Source organism: Gopherus evgoodei, chromosome 12, assembly GCF_007399415.2.
Source record: "Gopherus evgoodei ecotype Sinaloan lineage chromosome 12, rGopEvg1_v1.p, whole genome shotgun sequence".
NCBI lineage: Eukaryota > Metazoa > Chordata > Testudines > Testudinidae > Gopherus > Gopherus evgoodei.
This window is the reverse complement of record NC_044333.1, coordinates 11,575,013-11,592,794: the sequence shown is the minus strand read 5'-3', so window position 1 is coordinate 11,592,794 and position 17,782 is coordinate 11,575,013. Positions and strand designations below refer to the sequence as shown.

Here is a 17,782-nt window from a genome sequence, read left to right as displayed (position 1 = left end):
TCGAAATGCCCACTGTGATCCTGGGAGGCCCTGCGTACCCCTTAATGCTGGGCTTATGAAGCCATACATGGGGCACCTTGACAGCACCAAGAAGCGGTTCAACAACAGGCTAAGCAAGTGCAGAATGACTGTTGAGTTTGCTTTTGGCCATTTAAAGGCCCACTGGTGCTGCCTATATGGGAGGCTGGACCCGGCTGATGACAATATTCCTATGCTTATAGCCACGTGCTGTACGCTCCATAATATTTGTGAAGGAAGAGTGAAAGCTTCACTCGCTGGACTGCTGAGGCTCAGTGCCTGGAGGCTGAATTTCAACAGCCAGAGACCAGGGCTAGTAGAGTGGCGCAGCGCAGGCCCATAAGGATCAGGGATGCTTTGAGGCAGCAATTTGAAGCTGAAAGCCACTAATATTTGTTGCTATGCTCGGGAGTGCAGTGCTTGTAATGCTAGGAGGTGATTGTGATTGGTGCAGATGATGCACTGTGAAGGTTTAAGAAAACTGCCTGTTGATTTGGAGGGCTCTGTTTGCTTTCAGTTAATGGAATAAAGATGGCTTTCAAACCAAAACAATTCTTTTATTAAAAAACAACCACCAGAGGTTAGAGAGACAAACAAAAGATCACATCAGCACTGTGGAGGATGGGGGGAGGGAGGGTCCCAGGAGGAGGTGGGGTCCTGGGATGGTTAAAGATTTGTGTATGTCCAGGTATCATATGCAACCTTGTCCTTTGGAGTACAGTGCAGCAGGTACTGTACTTCAGTGCAGAGGGACAGGGGTTGAGTGCAGTGGGTACTGGGAGTCCCCAGGGCTGGACTGCGATGGGGCAGGAGTGGAATGCAGCAGGTTCAGACTGGAGCCAGCATGTTGATAAGAGTGTGTTGGCAGTGTCTGGGGGGCGCATGGGAAAGTGTTTTGTGATAGCGGCTGCAGGGGAGGGTGGGGGCAGAGCTGCTCAGTTTGCAGTGCTAGTAGTGCCTGGAGTGTGTCCGCGTGGCGCTCCATAACCTTTAAGAGCCGCTCCCTGGCTTCATTCTGGCACACCACGTTCTCCTTTTGGTCCCTCTTCTTGCTGTCCTGTCACTCCTTCAATTCTTGTTTTTTGTCAGTGGAGTGCATCATGACATCACGCAGAAAGTCCTCTTTAGTTCTTCGTGGCCGCTTTCTAATTCTGTGCAGTCGTTCAGCCGGTGATAAAGAGGGAGGCTGGGCTCCCAAGGTCATATCTGTGAAGCCAAAATGCAACATTTTACCAAAGCAGTATTGTTTGCAACACACAGATCACTGATTCAGTGATTTAAAACACAGCCACTATTCACATACCTGTCACTGACTGGCTGACCTCAAGCAAGCGCACATGAGCCACAAGACCCCCAAAATGGTTAGTAACTGCATGGGAAATCAGTGTTCCAGGACTGTACTGTACACATGGCACTTGGGGATAGCCAGCACTGTGGGGGGGAGCTTATAATCATTACTGTCCCCACATTTTCCACAGGCTGTGTTCATTATGGAAGATATCTCACTGCTGAGGGTGGGCAGGGAATCAAGGGAGGGTCTTCTCCAAGACTGTGGCTTCCGCCCTGGCCCTTATGCAGCTCGCCTGTGTGCAGCAATGGTCCCACCCCCAGTGATGGCAGAGTGGCACAGGAAGGTTACCCTTAATGAGGCAAGAAAAAAAGCAGCTCTGCCAGAGAACCTGCGGCAGCGGATTGCCCAGTATCTCCATAAGAGTTTCGTGGAGATCTCTGAGGCAGATTCCCGTGAATTGAAGGAGTCAATCAACACCCTGTTCCACCGCTCAGACTAGGCATGTGGTGGTACGCGCATCATACAGACACAAGCCTGCTTTCTGCAACCTCCTGCCCTCAACAACTTGCTTCAGCGATTCCCAAAATCAAAGCCACTTACCAGGGTCTCCTCTCCTCTTTGCACTTTGCCAAGCTCCGACAGCTGTGACTGGCTAGCCTCCTCCGGGGTACAGAGCTCCTGGCTGCATGCATCTCTTACCTCTGAGTCGTCCTCTGCCTCTGGGTTCCCTTCCCCCTCCACATCCTTGTCCAAGATTTCCTCCTCCTGACTTGGTCCATTCTTGACTGGCACGTGAGCCACGGAAGTATCCACAGTGGCCATTGCAGAGGAGGTGGGGTCACCACCGAGTATCGCATCCAACTCTTTGTAGAACCAGCAGCTCCTGGGAACAGCACTGGAATGGCGGTTTGCCTCCTGCACCTTGTGGTAGGCATTCCGCAGCTCCTTCACTTTGACCCTGCACTGCAGTGTGTCCTGGTCATGGCCCCTTTCTGTCATGCATCATGAAATCTGTCTGTTGGTATCATAATTCCTATGGCTAGAGTGCAGCTGAGAGGGGACAGCTTCCTCTCCCCAAATGCTGATGAGGTCCAGCAGCTTGGCACTGCTCCAAGAGAGGTATTGCCTTGTTCATGGAGCAGGCATGGTCACCTGGAAAGATGCGGTAAGAGCACTGCATGCGTCACCAAGAAAACAGGAAGGGTACTTTCAAAATTCCCAAGGAATTTAAGGGGTGGGGCTCACGGTTGGTCACCTGAGGGCAAGGCAGTAGAGTTCAAACCAATGAGCAGAGAGGCAAGAACAGGCATTGTGGGACACCTCCCGGAGGCCAAATGCAGTGCTGTAATCAGCCAGGGTGTCTACACTGGCACCATGGTGCTGTAGTCCCGGCGCAGGAAGCTGTACGCCTCTCGTCAGGGTGCTGTTTTTACAGCGCTGCAACTACTCAGTTTCTGTGCTCTAAGTGGCTTGGCAGTGTGTACACCTCAGGAGTTACACCACAGAAAGCTGCTTTACTGCGCAAAAACTTGCTAGTGTAGACAAGGCCTATGGCTTTCCATCTCTGGGGAGAAGATTGTAATTGTGTTGCTCTTGGTTACCCCTAGCAGCCTATTAAAGCAATTCATCCTGAAAGCAGTATATTGAATCATGGCACGCAATGTCAGTCGGGGCTAAGTAAAATGTTCCAAACAGTCTGCAGCTGAGAATTGTTTAGTAATTCGGGGGTGGGGGGTGTGAAGCCTTTTCTAGGATAGCTTCTACCAAGAGTTCATGTGACTTTTCTCAGTGGTTTAAAAAAAAAAAAGTTAGGGAAAAATCATCTTTCATTACAGAACACGTAGCATTTGCTATTTCCAGATTCAAAAGTAAAGAATTGGAGACAGACGTTGTGGAGCTGACACACTTGTTACTCATCTACTCATGCCCCTTCTCTCTCATTTTTTCACTGTAGGAACAAAACTGAACACAAAGACATCACTAATGTTGTTCTTATAGTAAGCATTGGGTGTGTGTAAGACTTACAGATTGATAGTTGGAAAAGGAATTTAGATTTAGTGTGAGACTTTTCTAAAGGGGGTGCTGTCCATCTGAGTGTCCACATTTCTTAAAAACTCCTGGGGTTGGAATCTCTGGGTCCATCTGTTCTTTACTTCCTTCTATGGTTCTGTTCTGTAAGGTAGACGGAGGGTGGAGAGAGTGTTAATTTCATTTCTTGCCTCATGATAAGTCAGAAATGAGGGGAGAAAAAGGAGAGGCTGGCACATGAGAAATTGGAGTACTTTATTGTGGTTTCAAGTATCAGAGGGGTAGCTGTGTTGCGTCTGACGAAGTGGGTATTCACCCGCGAAAGCTCATGCTCCAAAAAGTCTGTTAGTCTATAAGGTGCCACAGGATTCTTTGCTGCTTTTATTGTGGTTCTAACCAGGAGAGAGAGAGAGAGAGAGAGAGAGACACTCTGTTCATCTTGGTTGGTAGATCTGAGTTAAAGGAACCAAAAGTTTATGGAAATAGGTATTTTTACTTAGGTTATTTGTTTCAGATGTTACATTCAAGTGATGTCAGACAAATATTCAAGAGTGAATAACCTGGCAGAAACATATTGCAGTCTTCATCTGAATTGAAATTTAGATAAAATGAGTACCCCATAGGTCACACAAAATGTAATGTACTTCCAAAATGGAGTACCAGTGTCCACACAGGGTGCTATTCCTCATCATCTATTCCAGGCTATTTCATGGTATAGACAAGGCATGCTAGAATGTTTACTTGACGTCTGGACTTTAATTTTAATAAATACATAAATGCATACGACTCTTTGAGAAAGATTTGCATAGCTTTAAAATCAAACGTACATTTGCAGAACATAATGCAGTAATTATCGTTCTTTTAAACCATTTGTGATCTAGATTAGTTTTCAAGCAGCTATTCAGTGGAATGTAAATAGACAGCTCGGGGAAGATTTAATGAGAATCCTTAAGCTTACAGAAATAACTTACATACACAGCTAATTGCATTCATCCTGTATGTAAAATGACCAGATCTTAAAAATAAAATTGGGACATTTTTGTGGTGACACTTCTTAAAGTCATGAAATAGTTAAACAATAAAAGTACTTTAGCTGTGCTGCAGTCATTACTGCAAGCATCTGACTCAACAGCAACACATCCCTCTCTCAGAATGGAGGATTTTGCCCCCCAGTAAATTAGCGTTCTGAACTAGCTGATAAAACACTGAACACGTCGAACATTCATTCTAAGCAAAAAAACAATTTTGATAGGATCCATGCTTATTCAGTTATTTCCTCACTCCAGATATTTCATAACATCAAATACTCATTCAACTTAGACTGTTAATTGTAAGCAGAGTAAATTCTGCTCTGAATAGTACGTCTAGATCGAGGTGGGCAAACTCTTTGGCCCGAGGGCCACAACGGGCTTGCAAAACTGTATGGAGGGCCAGGTAGGGAAGGCTGTGTCCCCCCCAACCAGCCTGGCCCCTGCCCCCATCTGCCCCACCCCGACTACCCACCTCAGAACTCCCGACCCATCCAACCCCTCCCCCCGATGCCTGTCCCCTGACCGCCCCCCAACCTCCGCCCCATCCAACTGCCCCCTGTCCCCTAACTGCCCCTGGGCACCCCTTGCCCCTTATCCAACCCCTTGCCCCTTACCATGCTGCTTGGAGCGGCAGAAGCTTGCAGCTGTGCAGCCCAGCCAGAGCCAGACATGCCACCCAGAGTGCTGGTGGGTGCGGCTGCAGGGGACGAGGGATAGCAGGGAGGGGCTGGGGGCTAGCCTCCCCAGCCGGGAGCTCGGGCCAGGCAGGAAGGTCCCATGGGCCACATCTGGCTCACGAGCTGTAGTTTGCCCAACTCTGGCCTAGATGAACATTTTGTGGCTATAAAAAAAAGTTTGAAATAAAAAGTTGGAAAATAATAGGTTTACTGAAATGTAAGACATCATATGGGTTTGCACAATGCACTCCTAGCATTTGTCGTGAAATTTTTTTGCAAAATTTAGTACATCAGAAATAAATGGAAATTGCCTCTAGTTGCCCCATATTTTTAGAAGTGACTAGTGATTGTTGTGTGCCTCAAATTCGTGGGTGTCCAGCTCGAGACTTCAAAGAGCCTTAATTTTCAGAGGGTTAGTGGTCAGCACTTCTGGAAAATTGGCAACCCAAAATCACTTCACTACTTAAAATCTTGGCTCCTATACAGCATTAACAAAATACACATTTTTCGAAAAAGCTCTAGTCCAGGGTATTTCAGTGGAGCTTAAAGATGTGGTTCCTTTTTGCCTCCTCTAATATTTCTACTTAAAGATTTCAACTAATGGCAGGAACATAGCAAGCCCCTCCCACAGTTTCACGTGAAATACTAGAGATTATGGTATAGTGATGCTGCTCCAGTGTGCTAAGGAATGACTAGATACAGCTCACGGGTAGGCAACTGTGGCACACATGCTGAAGGTGGCACGTGAGCTGATTTTCAGTGGCACTCACCCTGCCGGAGTCCTGACCAGTGGTCCGGAGGGCTCTGCATTTTAATTTAATTTTAAATGAAGCTTCTTAAACATTTTAAAAACCTTATTTACTTTACATACAACCATAGTTTAGTTATATATTATAGACTTATAGAAAGAGACCTTCAAAAAACGTTAAAATGTAGTACTGGCTCATGAAACCTTAAATTAGAGTGAATAAATGAAGACTCAGCACACCATTTCTGACAGGTTGCTGACCCCTGATATAGCTAGTACAAGTGGTGTCATTTAATCATTTCACTAGAAAATTACCCTTTCCAGGAAAATAGTTACATGTAATCCACTTGAACACATAATAGGGATCTGTGTTAACAAAGAACAGTGAAACTGGATATTGAAGTTGCATCAGGCCAGTGCATTAAATATTATCAAGCCAATATGAAGGCTTGGGCTTAGCTGACCTGGCTTTTTAATGAGCATTGCTTTGCTGTTACATCATTTTTTGTGCTCTTATGACAACTCAATGTCTGTCTGTATATAAACAATGTTGCAGAAGGTATTAAGGTAGTTTAAAAGGTGTAAATAATTATATAATACGAAAATTATGCAATTGGAGGAGAAGATGCCCTACATTTCCCTATATGGGTTAAAAAAATTGGTTACTTTAACTTAGGTTAGACAGCATGTGGTAGAAGGATTGTGATGCTTTGGGGTTCACCCAGACTGGTAAGGGGTTCTGTCACTGCCTGCCCTGTAACCTAGGTGCTGTGCAGCTTTGGCTCAGAATCCTGACACCAGCAGCCTGCTCACAGCATCCTCACACTAACTTCCACCACACTGGCTGTTCCTTTCAGGGTCACACCAATAACCCTTCTAGTCCCAAGTCTCCCCTGCAATGTCCAGTCCCATTCCCATGCCACAGAAGTTAAATTTGCTGCCTCCAAACTGACAGCACACATCAGCCTGTTAACGTAGGACTTGAGTACCCAGAAAGATAAAAGAGAAAATAATGAAATGATTTGCAAACACCTAGAAAACAGTACAGTGATAAGTAACAGCCAACATAGATTGGTTAAGAAGAAATCACGTCAAATCAACCTAATAGGTTTTTAGTTTTTTTACAGGGTAACCAGCCTTGTAGATAGAAGGGAAGCGGTCAGTGTGATATATCTTGACTTTAGTAAGGTTTTTTAAACCATCTTGCATGACTTTCCCATAAACAAACTAGGGAGATATAGCCTAGATGAGTGTTTTTCAAATGCGGCCACCGTGGCCTCCTGGGTGGTGATGGAGGAGAGGGGAGGGCACCAAGTAGGGGTTGGGCCCTGCCCCCCTCTTGAGCCACAAATGTAGGAGGAGGTGGGGCTCCGGCTTCCCGCTCCAGCCCTGGTGTGGTGAGCGGCAGGCTCTGGCCAGGGGCTCTGACTGTGGAGCTTTGGGCTCTGGGCATTGGCTTCACAGCAATGGGCTTCATCCCCCAGCCACTAGGCTTCAGGCTCTCACACACCGCCTTATCAATCCTGGCCCCTGCTGCCACTCTTGGTCCTTCACCCATCCATCCCATTGCCCCATCCCACTGCCTTCCTACTCACCTCCCCATCCAACACTTAATTTGTCCCCCAGCTTGCCAAGGCTGAGTAAGTCTGCTTCTGTGAAAAGTGATGTGCTCCCCTCTGCTTTCCAGAAGAGAAGTTCCATAGTGATGTTAAATTCAAAAGTTAACCAACTCAATTAGCCTCCGGGTTCTGCACATTCGACTGAAGTTAAAGAGCAATACAATTTTAACTCCTTCCCTTATTCACGTATTTCTGCTGCAAAATGGCAAAATAGGTAGACTTAGAGCACTAACCACCTCTAACTTTGTGTCATTAATCACTACGTGTCAAGCTCAGGTTTTCTAGAAAAAAAATCTACCTCAGTCCAAGATATAAGGACATAATGGTTCCTTCTGGTCTTAAATGCTATAAAATTACAGTACAGCAGATACAGTAACTACAGTACATTTTCTAGAGCATACAGTATTGTAAAATTCAAAAGCTTAGTACAATATGTGACGGTTGTCAGGGTACCCAGGATTCTGAGTCACCCTGTTACCCCACTTCTCGAGCATCAGACAGACTTGCCTGTGCTTAAGTGAGGGGTCAGCTTCGTGACACCATCAGAATGTTAGCTACCCATGCACTGTCCTGAGGCAATGGTAGCCCTTACTTTGCTATGCAGATGAACAGTAGGTGCACTCCAGTCTTCAAGTCCCTTTGAAGCATTCCCCTGTAGTGTCCCTTATCCACTGAACACTCATGGAAATACCAGGTCAGCTATCCCCAAGAGAACAGTGTACACACCAGTTTGTACAATTCAGCTCAGGATAAGCACTCTGCTTAATAAAACAGAACTGAGATATAGAAGCAGCAAAGAATCCTGTGGCACCTTATAGACTAACAGACGTTTTGGAGCATGAGCTTTCGTGGGTGAATACCCACTTCCTCAGATGCATGTAATGGAAATTTCCAGGAGCAGGTATATATATGCAAGCAAGCTAGAGATAACGAGGTCAGTTCAATCAGGGAGGATGAGGCCCTGTTCTAGCAGTTGAGGTGTGAAAACCAAGAGAGGAGAAACTGGTCCTGTAATTGGCAAGCCATTCACAGTCTTTGTTCAATCCTGAGCTGATGGTGTCAGGATTCAACAAAGACTGTGAATGGCTTGCCAATTACAGGACCAGTTTCTCCTCTCTTGGTTTTCACACCTCAACTGCTAGAACAGGGCCTCATCCTCCCTGATTGAACTGACCTCGTTATCTCTAGTTTGCTTGCATATATATACCTGCTCCTGGAAATTCCCATTACATGCATCTGAGGAAGTGGGTATTCACCCACGAAAGCTCATGCTCCAAAACGTCTGTTAGTCTATAAGGTGCCACAGGATTCTTTGCTGCTTTTACAGATCCAGACTAACACGGCTACCCCTCTGATACCTGAGATACAGAGAAATACATATCGTGAAAATAAGAATAGGTTTACAGCAAAAATTTGAGATAGCATGTAAGGATAATGGAAACAAAAGGTTACATATAAAATAAACTCATAAACACACTTTCTAGACTCAACTTAAACTTCATTAGATAGGAGGTTAACCCAATAGTTATCTCACCCAAAGCCTTTGCAGCCACTTCCACCAAGGTAGGCAGAGATCCCATTTTCCTGAATGTAAATGCACTGTCTGTTTACTTCCTAACTACACGATAAGGGCATCATCTTTGTCTTCTACTTATACGACCAAAGTTCACTGTCTGTATTCAGAGACTGAATAATCCTCTCTTGCTTGTTTGTCCTGTTGACTTTAATCTCTTTGATAACTTCACTATTACCTTACAATGCATAATTTACATCCAACAGACAGGTGAATAAACATCCTGTGTCTGACAGAAAACCTGTTTCTCCATCTCTGCTGTGACAAAAAGAATGTATTTTCAGTATACGTACCTAACTCCATACAGTACCTATATGTATGTTTCACAAGGATATCAGTGACAAGAGTGACTCTGGCTTTCATTTAAGACCTCATATGATGTTCTGTGTTGACCCAGAATGTACATACTAGAATTGGGATATTCTTGCCAGTTGGCATTAACGGTTTCTTGGGTCACACAATGATTTTCTGTATTTTACATGCCACGCAGCCCACTGTAGGAACCCCCCTCCCACCTAGCAATACACGTAGTGCAGGGTCTTTTCAACCTCCACACTCCAACAACTTGTTTGCTTGAAGCTAGAGAAATTGCATTCTCAGTTATGTTCCCTGACCCTAATTTTCACTAACTTTCAAACCCCAGGCAATGTCTTCCACTCCTCCATGTCAGTTTTTCACATTATTACTACATACTGTTAATTACACATAGGTTCCATGGCTGTAGAATTAGCTATTTGAGCCAGGTGTAACAGGAATCCTGGATTCTGCAGCAGTCTTGCTACAGTTGGCTATGTTTTGTTGTCTACCTTCCAACTCTTCAGTTGTGTGGGGAACACCTTGGGCACTAGTAATGACAGTTTTCTCCCTACTTCCTTGCTAATTTGTCTGAGCTCTGATCTGAAGTCTGATCAATTCAATCCTTAAGATTTTTGTCGGAACTTCAAACATGGATGCCATTGGAGACATGAAATAAAAATGGCAGAGATGACTAGTTCACTGAACCATGATCGGGGCAATAGCTTTGCTGTTCCCTGGATTAAGAACAACATAGGTTAGCTAGAAATGTCTGCGAGGACTTGTATAGACTTGAAATTTAAAGAATCTGGTAACCGTACAAGCCCCTTTATGCCAAATGGCAAAGGGCACACCCAACACCCTGTTACAATATTTAGCCAAACAGTGTCTTGTAAGGTGTCATATAACTGGTGAGACACTGGTCATTAATAAAGCTAAGATTTGTTATGGATATTTTTAGTAAAAGTCGCGGACAAGTCACGGGGATAAAAAGAAAAATTTACGGAAGCCGTGACTTGTCCGCGACTTCTACTAAAAATATCTGGGACAAAATGGGGATCTGTGGGTCCCCCCACTGCCTGAAGCTGGCAGCTGTGCAGGGGTTAGGGGTATCTATGCCACCTCCAGCTCTGGGGATCCCCACAGGCTCCCACAAGGGCTAGGAATTGCAGGGGTTCCCTGACTACCCCAAACTCGGGGGTTCCCCCACTGCCCACAGGGGCAGGGAGCTGCAGGGTACCCTTGCCACCTGTGGTGGTCCCCGGAGCTAAATCCTCTGCGGGCAGTGGGGTACCCTGCTGCTCCCTGCCCCATGGGCGGTAGGGGAACCCCCCAAGTTCGGGATAGTGGGGGAACCCCCACAATTCCCAGCCCTCCCGGGAGCCTGTGGATTCTGTGATCTCCATGACTGAATCGTAGCCTTAATCATTAACAATATTGCATGATGTATGTACAGTAATGTAAGTGTGCTGGAAATATGTTCCTTAAATGTGATCAGACTAAGCTAGGGTGACTAGATGTCCTGATTTTATAGGGACAGTCCCCATTTTGGGGGCTTTTTCTAATATAGGCACCTATTACCCCTCACCCCATCCCAATTTTTTACAGCTGCTATCTGTTCACCCTAGACTAGCACTCAAAGTAGAGCATATAAACAGGTTTGTCCTAGACAAAGAAATGTGGATTCACCAGTCTACCAAGTTGTGGTATCTCATGCAGAGCGAAGAAAATTCACACAGTCAACAGAGCTGCAAACAAGTCAGGAATCTCCTTTATTCTTTCCTACTACCCCCTTATATAGTTAAGTCTGGTTACATAAGAACCAATCATGCGGGCTAACATCATACATGCCAGCAATCTAATTGGACAAAAAGAAAAATCACGCGCTTACCATGCCTCTAATCACCCGATTGGCCAACCGCAACGACGCAATCCCCGACCACACAAAGAACGATCTACAGCCTCTTCCCCTCTCTTCTCCCGAAGCAATCGCTCTGTGTGAGACACAGAAAACAAGCGGATCCGAGGCGCGAGCTGCAGCCCGGACCGGCCCCCCCAGCGCCCCCCGCCACAGCCACAGGGCTCTGGCCGAGGAGGCAACGGGCACTCACGCGTGGCAGCTGCCGCCCACCTCTGCCTGCGGAGCGCCCCGCGCAGAGACCCACAAATACCTGAGACCAGAGTGGGAGCGGCGCTGAGCCCGGCCGCCTGGCCGGGGCCCCAGCAGTGCCCGGTGCCCGAGTGTATGAGAGGGAGCGAGGAGCGGGGGCCACGGCCCGAGCCACTCGCCTCCTCTCCCGGACGGCGGCAGCAGAGAGACTGGCCCGGGGGGAAGCAAGGGGGCAGCGAGGAGGCGGCAGCTCCACGCAAAGAGCCCGGACACAACCCCGGTCCAGCGCCGCACCCCATCCACCTAGATCAGTGTAGGGAGGATAAGTCCCCACACCAAGTCAAGCTTTGTAAGCCAGAGACAATGAAAATACAATGCACATCAGCATAGGAGAATTTTATCTGGTGATACACTTCAAAGGCATACATTTGAAAGGTTTACTGGACTATTAGGCATGAAAAGAACCCCTCAGTTATCCATCACTTAAGGGACAAGAGGCCAGTGCTTTTGGAATCTGTGTAAATGTAGATCCTTCAGCCAGAGTGGAGTAAAGATAGAACTGGTTGTAGACGAGAAACTGCCTAAGACCAGGATTATAAACTGCCAAGTTTTAGACACTAGAAAGCATATTTTTATTTTTGTTTGTAATCATGTTTCTTTTCTCTTGGTTAGTATTACAGTAACTCCTCACTTTAAGTCTTCCTGGTTAATGATGTTTCATTGTTACGTTGCTGATCAGTTAGGGAACATGCTCATTTAAAGTTGTGCAATGCTCCACTCTTACGTTGTCTGGCTGCCTGCTTTCTCCACAGCTGGCAGCCTCCCTATGCTCCCCCTCCCCACAGCACCTCCCGCCCACCAGCAGACCCTGTGGATCAGCGCCTTCCCCCTCCTCCCCCGCCAGCTGCCCGGCAATCAGCTGGCATGCGGTGTTTTGGGAGCAGGAAGGAGGGGGGAGGAATGAGGACTTGGCGTGCAGGCTCCTCCTCCCTTCCCAACGCTGCAAGCCAGCTGATTGCCCCGGATAGGAGGGAGGGGGGAGGAGCGAGGACTCAGCGTGCAGGCTCCTCCCTTCCCTGCCTCCCGAACGCTGCAAGCCAGCTGATTGCCCTAGGCAAGAGGGAGGGAGGAGGAACAAGGACTCGGCGTGCAGGCTCCCCCTCTCTTCTGCCCAGGGCAATCAGCTGGCTTGCAGTGTTCAGAAGGGAGGGGAGGGAGGAGGGAGGAGCAAGGATGCAGCATGGGAAGTATAGGGGGAGGAGATGGGGGGGAAGAAGAGGCAGGTCCAGGACGGGGGCTTGGGGGAAAGGGGAGAGTGGGTGGGCTAAGGGTTGAGCCCCCCACCGCTGGTGCTTGCAGAGTAGGGGAAGCTGCCACTGCTGTGCAACGTGTTTCTCCTAGCCTACAGCACCTTCAGCCTCCTTGCCTATGTCATCTGCAGTGCCAGTGGGCTGTGCCTGTGTAGGGTAAGGCAGGGGCACCTCCCAACTATAGTACAGTACCTGTATTAAATTGCTTGTTTAAAATGTATATGCCTTTTGTCTGGCAAAAAAAAATATTTCCCTGGAAGCTAATCCCCCCTCTTTACATTAATTCTTATGGTGAAATTGGATTCGCTTAACATCGTTTCACTTAAAGTTGCATTTTTTAGGAACATAACTACAACGTTAAGTGGGGAGTTACTATACTTAATGTATGATGCCGTGAGCTAGTGAGGAAATCTCTCCCTCTGGCCTGTTTTATTTGTAATTCAGAATAACCAACTTATTATCCATATTTTGCTTTCAGTGAGCTCAAGGATATTTCAAAGTTTTGGGGAGAAATGGCTTATTGTAGAGGTCATTGCGGGCTGGCACACCATATGAACTGCTGTACTGGAACAGACCAATTCTCCATCAAATCTAGTATTCTGTCTCTGACAGTGTCGTAGACTAGATGTGTTCTAGGAAGGCACTTTGTATGCTTTCTTGCATTTTTATAGAATAACCTGCGCATTAGGGCAGTATGTTTCTTCCTAAGTTTATGTGGTTGGCTTATTTTATGATGCGGGTTTGTATCTCTTCAATTTTGATCCTACATAATGTAACTGCAGACAGGATATTCCTGATGCTACAGCTTATAGAAAAGTCTCAGTGACGGGTTGGATCACAGAAACCCCATTTGGGACTGCCACCTGATGTGCCTAGACTACCTCTGAACCTGTTTTCCCTGCCAGCTTGGAACTTTGGTCCCTTGCCTGGTTTGAGCCAGACACGCTTGCCTGCTGCAAACACAGATCCAAGTCTGAATCACATCCCCTGCAAGCTGCAGGCTTAACTGAAAACAGCTTAAGAAGTGCTCCTGTCTCTAGCACTCAGCTACCAAGCTCTCAGTGGGGTCCAAACCCCAAATAAATCCATTTTACCATGTATTAAACTTCTACAGTTTTATATAAACTATATGCCTTCTGTAACACTGATGGAGAGATATGCACAGCTGTTCCCTCCTGGGTATAATTAATACTCTGGGTTAATTAATAAATGATTTTATTAATATTGGAGACATACCTCTCATAGAACTGGAAGGGACTCCACAAGGTTATTGAGTCCAGCCCCCTGCCTTCACTAGCAGGACCAAGTACTGATTTTACCCCAGATCCCTAAGTGGCCCCCTGAAGGATTGAACACACAACCCTGGATTTAGCAGGCCAGTGCTCAAACCACTGAGCTATCCCTCCCCGCAAATACAAAAAAGTAGGATTTAAGTGGTTCCAAGTAATAACAGACAGAACAAAGTGAATTGCCCAGCAAAATAAAACAAAACACACAAGTCTAAGCCTAATACAGTAAGAAAACAGATAAAATCTCACCCTCAGATGTTTCAATAAGCTTCTCTCACAGACTGGATGCCTTCCTAGTCTGGGCACAATCCTTTCCCCTGGTGCAGTCCTTGTTCTAGCTCAGGTGGTAGCTAGAGGATTTCTCATGACTGCAGCCCCCTTTGTTCTGTTCCACCCCTTTATATAGCTTTTGCACAAGGCAGGAATCCTTTGTCCCTCTCTGGGTTCCCACTCCTCCTTCTAAATAGAAAAGCTGGATGGATGGATTCCAGTTCACGTGACATGATCACGTCACTGTAAGACTTCATTACCCACTTGCCAGAACACACACGTACAGGAAGACTTACAAGTAAACCATCTACAGTCAATTGTCCTGGTTAATGGGAGCAATCAAGATTCCAAACCACCATTAATGGCCCACATTTTGCATAATTACAATAGGGCCTGAGTTATATTTCATATTTCTAGTTTCAGATACAAGAACGATACATTCATACAAATAGGATGACCACACTCAGTAGGTTATAAGCTTTGTAATGATATCTTACAAGAGACCATTTGCATGAAGCATATTTCAGTTATATTATATTCACTCATCAGCATATTTTCATAAATTCATATAGCATGCAACCTCAGTCATCCTCTCAATCCTGCTAATCCGTTGGCCTCTCATGTGCCAGTAGCTCCACAGGTTAGACATTATGCAAATTATGTTCTCCTCTCAAATCTTAATTTCTTGTTAATTTCATTGTGCCTTCATTGCTTCCAAGCAGCATGGGTGATGATCCTGCCAGATTTCACAGTAATTACTTAACACTTTTACAGCACCTTCACCGACACAGATCTCAAAATTCTTAAATAAGTTTATCCTTGCAACACCTCTGTCTCTGGAGTATTATTCCCACTTTTATAGATTGGAACCTCGTGTTAGAGTAAAGTGATTGGCCTAAGACTGCATGGGAAGTTTGTGGCAGAACTGAAAACAGAACCTCCGTTACCCAAGTCCAAGTGTGTTTGGGCTCAAAGACCATCCTCCCCGTTTAAGGCTTTGTCTTCATCAATTCAAGATTTTTGTTTTTTTATTTACAGTGAAAAAACAAGTGATAGAATTTTACAGTGAGCTAAGTGGAGACAAAGCACTGGAGGTGTTTAGCTACCTCAAGGTAAACAAGGTCTGCATTATACCTGCGTCTGGGCTTGACCTCACCTAGAAAACACGACAGTAAAATGAAAGTGCCTTGTCTCCTGTTTCTACAGATGGATAGTAACACACAGTAATTATCACCTGGTGCTAAAAAACACAAAAACCCTTTTCCTGTCAGTGAGCCTTCACAAGTAGGGATGAAGATCTTGACAACTTATTTAGGAGGCACTCTGAAAGCATACAGAAAGATGTGAAGGTGGTGGCCTATCAGGTTGCATTCTTCCTTTTGAGAATATATTGAAAGAGAGTTTCAGCAGTGTATTAAGGGTTACGTTGGCTTGAATTTCTTTCAGGGAATAAAAAAAAAAAAAAAACCACTTAGATCCTGACCTGCAGCAATTAAATCTCATCATTTAACATGGGTCTGTTGGTCCACCTCAATTCCATTTCATCTATCCAAAATAGTAATCCTGTGTTTCATTACACAGCTGCTGCATTTCAGTGATGGATGAAGTGGTGCCCTGTGTACAGTACCTATTAGTAAGCACTTGGAGAGTTTTGAAAGGCAAGCACTATAGATCTGCATAGCGGTAACATTAGTGCTCTGCAGAGTTCAAAGAAAAGCATGAAACAGAACTAAATGTGGTATTGTTCTTGGCATTTTGAAAGCATAGGATTTGTCCTACTGGATTTGATCACTGGTCCAGCACTGGCCAGTGGGAAAAGAAACCTTATCATTCATGCACACAACAGATCATCTCCAGCACTGACTGTATCTAACATGTGGCTTTGTCTTTTCCAGACAGCGCAGACAGTGCTACTCGTGGTAGCTGTATTCTTGATTTCCTGGCTGCCACACCACATCATCACCATGTGGGCAGAGTTTGGTCAGTTTCCCCTGAACAACATCTCCTTCACTTTTCGCATCATCTCTCACTGCTTAGCCTATGGGAACTCTTGCATTAACCCCATCATCTATGCTTTCCTCTCTGAGAACTTCCGCAAGGCTTGCCGGCAAGTCTTCACCTGCAAGTTCCTCCTGCAGCCAGCTCCGGCTGAGAAGCTTGTGAGAATACGCATGGAGAACTTTTCTACAACACACTCAACGACTAATGTGTGACCTTGGCATAAAACATGAAAATGCATTTCAGCAGAGTCTACTGGAAAAACAGAGAAGATGGGGAGAGTAAAGGGGGCCCCGCTTGTATAGATGAGATTCTGGAGCAGAGTGCCTCAAGAGTGACTCATTCATCATGTCAATAGAATCACGAGCCATTCCTTAATGCAGTTGTTAGCATACTTCACACAGGAACAGCCAATCCAGTTGTGGCTCGCTAATCACTAGATTCTATACAGCAGCAGTCCTCAGACACACCACACAAGCTCCTAAATACTTCCAGATTCATACAAAGAGGCTGAGGCATAAGTTTAGCTGGAAGGTGGAGTTTTATCTGATAAGAAAATAATCCAGTTCAGTGTCCTTCAAAGAGCAGTTAAACTGATGGGGCTGAATATAAACGGAGGTGTGGTTTATTAGTGATAAAGTATTTGGAGCGATTGCTTGAAGTAGTTCGGAAAATGTTTTGTTGCAAAGTCTCTAATGCTACTATTGTATCTTAAATCACATCTGGATGTCAGTGTTTCTAGTGTATGTGAACTGGATTTATTTTTAATTACTTTGCTGTGACTGGGTCTCCATTCTTCACAACAGGTTTTCCTAGCCCTCGACAGAGTAAAAGAGCTCATGTAACCGACCAGAGTCACAAATTATGTCTCAGAGGTCTGAGTATTTGTATTTGTCTGCTCCTTATTGCTCTGTATATTTCCTGGTTTGAATGTTAGTACCAATTACATTCAGGAAAACATCATCAATCATTGTCTCTAATGCTGGTCTGTTTAATACCAGTGAGATGGAGAGCACAAGATTTAAAACTAAAACTCTTAGAAGAGTATACTGTTAAGTGTCAGTGTCTTTCTGTTCAAAGGTTTTGTTGGTACACATCCTGTGAGCATGCCTTGCCAAACCATCAACTGTATCGTAGCAACCATTGTTTTGAGGCCTTTGAACTGAGCATTATTGCTGTATGAACCTGGTGTTTGTAAATATACAAAGTGCCATGCTAGTTCATTTTTTACACTGTACGGCTGAAAATTGTATTTTATTCTTTGTTATGTAATTTGAAAACTATTGCATTAAATGTTGTGTTCTGCAATTCAGATTGAGCTGTGTTGAAATGACCCAAGAGAAGGGTAATCTGCTCAAGGGACTGGCAATGTTTCATAAAAAGGATTTTATTTTAACTATCACCTTTATTAAGGTTTCATGTATGGTTTTCAAAGGGTTAATAAATGGTTTATTGATTAACCTATGTGCCAAACAGGTTGCTTTTAACTAAATAAAAAGCTTCTACTGCTATAATCATAACATATA

At 45.3% G+C, this 17,782-nt stretch overlaps 1 protein-coding gene across 1 annotated transcript in view; it reads left to right on the top strand.

The window, feature by feature from the left end:
• The window catches only part of LOC115660496 (galanin receptor type 1-like), a 41,050-nt gene extending 24,336 nt beyond the window's left edge, over nucleotides 1–16,714 (top strand). The window contains exon 3 of the mRNA XM_030581967.1: nucleotides 16,154–16,714. Within this exon, the coding sequence (XP_030437827.1) occupies nucleotides 16,154–16,471 (318 nt within the window). The 3' untranslated portion in view covers nucleotides 16,472–16,714. The remainder of the gene's footprint in view (nucleotides 1–16,153) is intronic.
• The last annotated feature ends 1,068 nt before the right edge of the window (nucleotides 16,715–17,782 follow it).